This window comes from Penaeus vannamei, chromosome 13 (assembly GCF_042767895.1).
Source record: "Penaeus vannamei isolate JL-2024 chromosome 13, ASM4276789v1, whole genome shotgun sequence".
NCBI classification, from domain to species: domain Eukaryota; kingdom Metazoa; phylum Arthropoda; class Malacostraca; order Decapoda; family Penaeidae; genus Penaeus; species Penaeus vannamei.
Window position 1 is genome coordinate 1844932 of NC_091561.1, and position 7144 is coordinate 1852075.

General features: G+C 40.7%; 1 protein-coding gene across 1 annotated transcript; it reads left to right on the forward strand.

The window, feature by feature from the left end:
- The first annotated feature begins 243 nt into the window (after nt 1-243).
- Nucleotides 244-1482, forward strand: LOC138863832 (uncharacterized). Its single transcript, XM_070129333.1, has one exon. The coding sequence runs from the start codon at nt 244-246 to the stop codon at nt 1480-1482; it is 1239 nt and encodes a 412-aa protein (XP_069985434.1).
- The last annotated feature ends 5662 nt before the right edge of the window (nt 1483-7144 follow it).

Below are 7144 nucleotides of genomic sequence, written 5' to 3' on the forward strand. Positions count from 1 at the left end.
ACTGGTATGAAACGCTGCAGTCAGGTTGCCTACGAGAAAAGGAACAACACAATTCTGCGAGTTTATGGCGGATTAGAATGAAACGGACGAAATATTCATCGCATTAAAGGCTGGTCGATGATTTCATTCAGTTTTGAAGGAAATTTGCCAGCATGTAAATACTGGTGAGTCAGCAAGTTTCGAAAGCATTGGTAGCGGAAGACTGAAGACAGAACAGGGTGGAAAAAAGTCTGGGGAAGTCCTATGTACAACAGGGAAGGCCTATGTACAACAGGGAAGGCCTATGTACAACAGGGAAGGCCTATGTACAACAGGGAAGGCCTATGTACAACAGGGAAGGCGTATGTACAACAGGGAAGGCCTACGTACAACAGAGAAGGCCTATGTACAACAGGGAAGGCCTATGTCCAACAGGGAAGGCCTATGTCCAACAGGGAAGTCCTATGTACAACAGGGAAGGCCTATGTACAACAGGGAAGGCCTATGTACAACAGGGAAGTCCTGTGTACAACAGGGAAGTCCCATGTACAACAGGGAAGGCCTATGTACAACAGGGAAGGCGTATGTACAACAGGGAAGGCCTATGTACAACAGGGAAAGCCCATGTACAACAGGGAAGGCCTATGTACAACAGGAAAGTCCTATGTACAACAGGGAAGGCCTATGTACAACAGGGAAGGCGTATGTACAACAGGGAAGGCCTATGTACAACAGGGAAGGCCTATGTACAACAGGGAAGGCCTATGTACAACAGGGAAGGCCTATGTACAACAGGGAAGTCCTATGTACAACAGGGAAGGCCTATGTACAACAGGGAAGGCCTATGTACAACAGGGAAGGCCTATGTACAACAGGGAAGGCCTATGTACAACAGGGAAGGCCTATGTACAACAGGGAAGGCCTATGTACAACAGGGAAGGCCTATGTACAACAGGGAAGGCCTATGTACAACAGGGAAGGCCTATGTACAACAGGGAAGGCCTATGTACAACAGGGAAGGCCTATGTACAACAGGGAAGGCCTATGTACAACAGGGAAGTCCTATGTACAACAGGGAAGTCCTATGTACAACAGGGAAGGCCTATGTACAACAGGGAAGGCCTATGTACAACAGGGAAGGCCTATGTACAACAGGGAAGGCCTATGTACAACAGGGAAGGCCTATGTACAACAGGGAAGGCCTATGTACAACAGGGAAGTCCTATGTACAACAGGGAAGGCCTATGTACAACAGGGAAGGCCTATGTACAACAGGGAAGGCCTATGTACAACAGGGAAGGCCTATGTACAACAGGGAAGGCCTATGTACAACAGGGAAGGCCTATGTACAACAGGGAAGGCCTATGTACAACAGGGAAGGCCTATGTACAACAGGGAAGGCCTATGTACAACAGGGAAGGCCTGTGTACAAAAGAGGAGGCTGAGAGATTAGAATTCGCAAAGGTATATCAGTCGCAGCATCCTTTCAGCTGGACATATTGAGGAAAATGTGGCCCCACTCTTGTATTTAAGACCAGGTGTGTGTTTTTTTTAAAGATATTGTGTTCATTATCTTGATTTGTTATTCGTTCCTCTTCCTATGATTCATTATTCTTATTATCTCTCTCTCTTTCTCTGTCTATCTATCTCTCTATCTTTATCTCTCTTGCTATCTATTTATCAAACTCCATCTCTATCTGTCTGTCTCCCTCCTCCCTCCTCTCTCTTTCTATCTGTCTATCTATTTACATATCTGTCTCTACCTCTATCTGTCTGTCTCACTCCCCTTTCCTTCCTCTCTCTCTCTCTCTCTCTCTCTCTCTCTCTCTCTCTCTCTCTCTCTCTCTCTCTCTCTCTCTCTCTCTCTCTCTCTCTCTCTCTCTCTCTCTCTCTCTCTCTCTCTCTCTCTCTCTCTCTCTCTCTCTCTCTCTCTCTCTCTCTCTCTCCCTCCCCTCTCTTTCTTCTTCTTCCATCCCTCTCCCTCCCCTCCCTCTCTCTCTCTCTCTCTCTCTCTCTCTTCCTCTCTCTCTCTCTCTCTCTCTCTCTCTCTCTCTCTCTCTCTCTCTCTCTCTCTCTCTCTCTCTCTCTCTCTCTCTCTCTCTCTCTCTCTCTCTCTCTTTCTCTCCCTCTCCCCTCCCCTCTTTTCTTCTTCTTCCATCCCTCCTCCTTCAGTCTTTTTCTCCTTCTCTCTATCTGTCTGTCCGTTTGTCTCTCTGCAATGGCATCAGTAACAAGCAGTGCTTTAGTCAACACCATTATTAGTGTTGTTATCTTCACTATCTTTTTAAGGACTGCTTGCATTATCATCATCATTATCCCTTCTACCATTATCATTATTAGAGAAGAACATGGTGATTAGCAATGTGTAATTATCATCTCTGTATTACCATCATTATTATCCTCATCCACCTTATGACTGTAATTATTGTTAACATTATTACTATCATTATCATCATCATGCTTAAGACAAAATAACCACTTTATCTTAATAAAAAATAAACAAACCAATTTTCTTTTTTCCTCTTGTACATTTTCCTATTAAAAAAAAAGAAAAGAAAAATCCTTAAAAATTTATCCCACACAAACATCAATCACAAACCTTTTCCTTAAGACGAAATAAACGCAGATTTCTTGCTGCCAGTGTCTTCTGTCAGAAAATAAAGATGTCTCTTTTGCCTCAAGATTACAAAGCCGTTTGCCTGTACTGTCGGCTGGAGCGAGAGAAAGACACTAAAAGACTTTCTCAAGACAATTAAAACAATTAGCATTTACGTGAATCATTATACAGGGAGGGAATCGCGTTTTAGTTAAGCTGTCGTTTGGGATGGGTGTAGGGGGTGGGGGTGGGTGGGGGGTTTAGGGTTTCTCTTTGTGTGCTTTCTTTCCTTTTCTTTGCTCTTTCTTCCTCTCTATCCCTTTTACTCTCTAATTCTCTTCTCTCTCTCTCTGTCTCAATATCTGTCTCAATCTCTCTCTCTCTCTCTCTCTCTCTCTCTCTCTCCCTCCCTCCTCTCCTCTCTCTCTCTCTCTCTCTCTCTCTCTCTCTCTCCCTCCCTCCCTCCTTCTCTCCCTCCCTCCCCCTCTCCTTCTCTCCCCCTCTCATTCTCTCTCTTCCTCTCTCTCTCCATCTCTCCCAATTCCTCATCGTTCTCGCATGAAGCAATGTATTTGACTGGCACCTCATTAAACGAACAAGTTTTCAGGAGAACGCCGCACAGCTCGCTATAACTGCTCCTTTCCTTGTTATACGATATAAAGTTTCTTTTTAAGATCCCACTTTATCTTTGCTATATCTCAACGCCTTCCCTTGGCCTCTTCTCGCGTTCGTCACTTTCTCCCTCTCTCTCTCTCTCTTTCTCTTTTTCTTTATTTGTCTGTCTGTCTGACGGAATTTCTCTCTTTCTTTCTGTCAATTTCTCTCTGTCTCTCTCTCTCTCTTTCTCTTTCTCTTGACTAAAACGACGTCGTCCCCTTTTTCGTCCTCTTTCTGTGCACACCTTCTTCCTCTTTTTTTTCTCTCTCTTTCTGTCTGTCTGTCTCTGTCTCTGTCTCTGTCTCTCTCTATATCTCTCTCTCTCTCTCTCTCTCTCTCTCTCTCTCTTTCTTTCTCTCTCTCTCTCTCTTCCACTGTGTATCTCTCAACATTTTAGTAATAGTTTTTAATACTCTAAATTATACTTAAAGATATTCATAGAAAGCAAGGTAATTATTTTAACAAACAGCATCAGAGGGCAAGAAACGCACACGAGAGAGACAGTCTCTCTCTCTCTCTCTCTCTCTCTCTCTCTCTCTCTCTCTCTCTCTCTCTCAGAGAAACAGAACAGAGAAACAGAAAGAAAAAGAAGGACAGACAGAAAAATAGAAAGATATAGAAAGGCAGACAGAGAGAAAACACACACACACACACACACACACACACACACACACACACACACACACAGAGAGAGAGAGAGAGAGAGAGAGAGAAAGAGAAAGAGAGGAACAGAAAGAGACAGGCATTCATATAGAAAGAGAAAGACAGATACAGAGACTGACAGACAGATTGAGAAACAGAAAGAGACAGACAGACATACTAATAGACCAAGAAAGATAGAGAAAGGGAGGCAGACCGAGAAACAGCCAGACTAAAATCATACACACAGACAAACAAAAAGAGAGAGAGAAAGAGAGAGACAGGCAAACAGAAAAAATACAAAGAGAGAGAGAGAGAGAGAGAGAGACAGAGAGAGAAAGAAAGAAAGAAAAAGAAAAGCAGACAAAGAGAACCAGAGAGGTCAAGGAACACCTCACCCTACATCCCCATACACCATACCTCCCCCCCTCACCCCCACCCCCCTCCTACCCCCCACCCCACCCCACCATACCTTCCCCACCCTAAAAAAAAAAAAAAAAAAAAAAAAAAAAAAAAAAGCCTAATCAACACAGAACTGGCGGCGGACTCGAAGCCCCTCGTCGAGACACCTGAAGGACGCGCTCGAACAGCAGATGAGTCCGAGAGGCCACGTATCTAATCGTCTTGACAGCTAATTGTAACCAGCTGTCGGTCTTCCTGAAGTTATTAATTAAAACGCGAAACTCCTTTTGGCTGCGGAGGAGGTGTGGGGGGGGGAGGCGAGGAGGAGGGAGGGGAAAAGGGAAGGAAAGGGAGAGGGAGAGGGGTAAGGGAGGAGGAGAGGAGGGAGAGGGAGAAGGGAAGGGGGAGAGGGAGACGGTAGGGAGAGGGAGAGGGAGAGGGAGGGGAGGAGGGGAAGGGAGAGGAGAGGAGAAGGGTTAAAGGGAGGAGGGGAGAGGGAGAGGGAGAGGGGAGGGAGGAGGAGGAGGGGAAGGAAAAGAGAGGGGTAGGGAGGGAGGGGAGGGAGCCGAGAGGAAAGGGGTAGGAAGGGGAGGCGAGAGGGAGTAGGGATGGGGAGGGAGAGGGGAGAATGGTATGAAGAGGATAGGGGAAGGGAGACGGCAGGGAGGCAGGGAGGAAAGGGTAGCGTAATGGGGAGGGACGGGAGGCGGAGCGGCGGAGGGAGTTGTGTGGGCTCAACTTCATAAGGATCTGTTGATTTATATGTTTGTGTATGTATGCGCATGCGAGTATCCCATGTATATGTACATTCATATGAATATGTATGTATATGTATATATATATATATATATATATATATATATATATATATATATATATATATATATATATATATATATATATATATCGTAAAATACACAAAAAATAGAAATGGATACAAATATACCCACATATACGTATAAGTGAAAGTTGAATACTTCACAGCAAAAGCAGCATTAACAACAACAAAAGCAGAAATAATGAAAACTGCTTCAAGAAAAAGCAACAACGATAACAGACCTTCACTGAGACCTCGACCTTGCAATCTGAAAAGAAAAGAAAGACAACAAAACAAGAAAAGAAATCTAGACGAACTGAAAACGAGAGAAAAAACAATTTTTTTTTTAAGAAAAATACAATCGAACACAATCAAGGATAGATAGGGAGAAAAGAAGATGACTTGGGATTGGAAAAAGGGAAAGAAAACGGAACTGAAAGAAAGAAAATGGGGAAAAAGTAATATGGTAGAAATGTAAAGACTAAAGACATAAAGAAAGAGAAGGAGAACGACATGGAAAGCAAGTGGAAAGAATAAAAAGAAAAAAGAAAGACATCAACTTTGGAAACAACGAGAGAGAGAGAGAGAGAGAGAGAGAGAGAGAGAGAGAGAGAGAGAGAGAGAGAGAGAGAGAGAGAGAGAGAGAGAGAGAGAGAGAGAGAGAGAGAGAGAGAGAGAGAGAGAGAGAGAGAGAGAGACAGACAGACAGACAGACAGACAGATAGAGACAGAGACAAAGACAAAGACAAAGACAAAGACAAAGACAGAGACAAAGACAGAGACAAAAACAAATCTAAAAACAAAGACAAAGAGACGGAAAGAACAAAGAGAAAGAAAGAAAGAGAGAAAAGAAGAGAGAAAGCAGCCAACCCCCGGAACTTGACCAGCCAACCCCGCTTCTTAACCTTCTAAGACAAGAAAACAAGCTGGTGCCTTTAATGAAACCACTTACGACTTCTTGCTATGAGGTGCAGCGCAGCCACAGTCATAAAATGGGATGGGCGGGTTTACAGATCCTCGCTCACGTGTTGGTGTGTTTGTTCTCCATCTCTTTACTGTAACGTAATGGAACTACTTGTTTATATTACGATATGTGATATGATTTATTTATTTATTTATCTATTTTTTATTTATTTATTTATATATTTTCTATTTATTTATTTATCTATCTTTTATTTATTTATTTATCTATTCTTTATTTATTCATTTATCTATCTTTTATTTATTTATTTATCTATTTTTTATTTATTTATTTATATATTTTCTATTTATTATTATTATTTTTTAGAATAGGTTTATTTAATTACTCGTATAGTCACCGTGACAAGTGTAATCTCTATTATTCCATCGATACTTGCAATCACTATATTACTTTAGCTATCATTAATATTTCACTGTTTGCTTAATTATTTCTTATTAACACTTAATGGAACTAATGACTTATGATTCAAAATACATGATTGGTTGGTTTCATCAACTTTATTTCTCTCTCTTGCATTTGATCGGAATATGTTAATTTGTTGATAATGATGATATTAATTACAAATCGTAATAACAGCACTGGTTAGGAAAACGATAATGATGATAACAGACGATAATAATACTGATAATAATGATACTGATAATAATAATAGTAACAACAATAATGATAGGGATAGTGATGATGATAGTGATGGTTATCAAAATAATGATAATGATTAAAATAATATTGATAATTGTGATAATAATAATAATAATGAAAATGATAATGATGATAATGATAGTGAGAAGAATAAGAATAACCAATGATAATAATAGTAAAAATAGTAACAATAATAATAATGATAATGATAATAATTGCAACAAAAATAATGATAATCATGATAATGATAAAAGTAATGGTAATCATTCTCATTATCATTATTATTATCAGCATTATCATCACTGTTATCATTTTCATTATTATCTTTCTATTATCGTTATCATTATCATTATTATTGTTATTATCATCATTATTATTATCATCATTTTTGTTAATATCATCATTATTAGTAGGATCAATATTATCATTATTA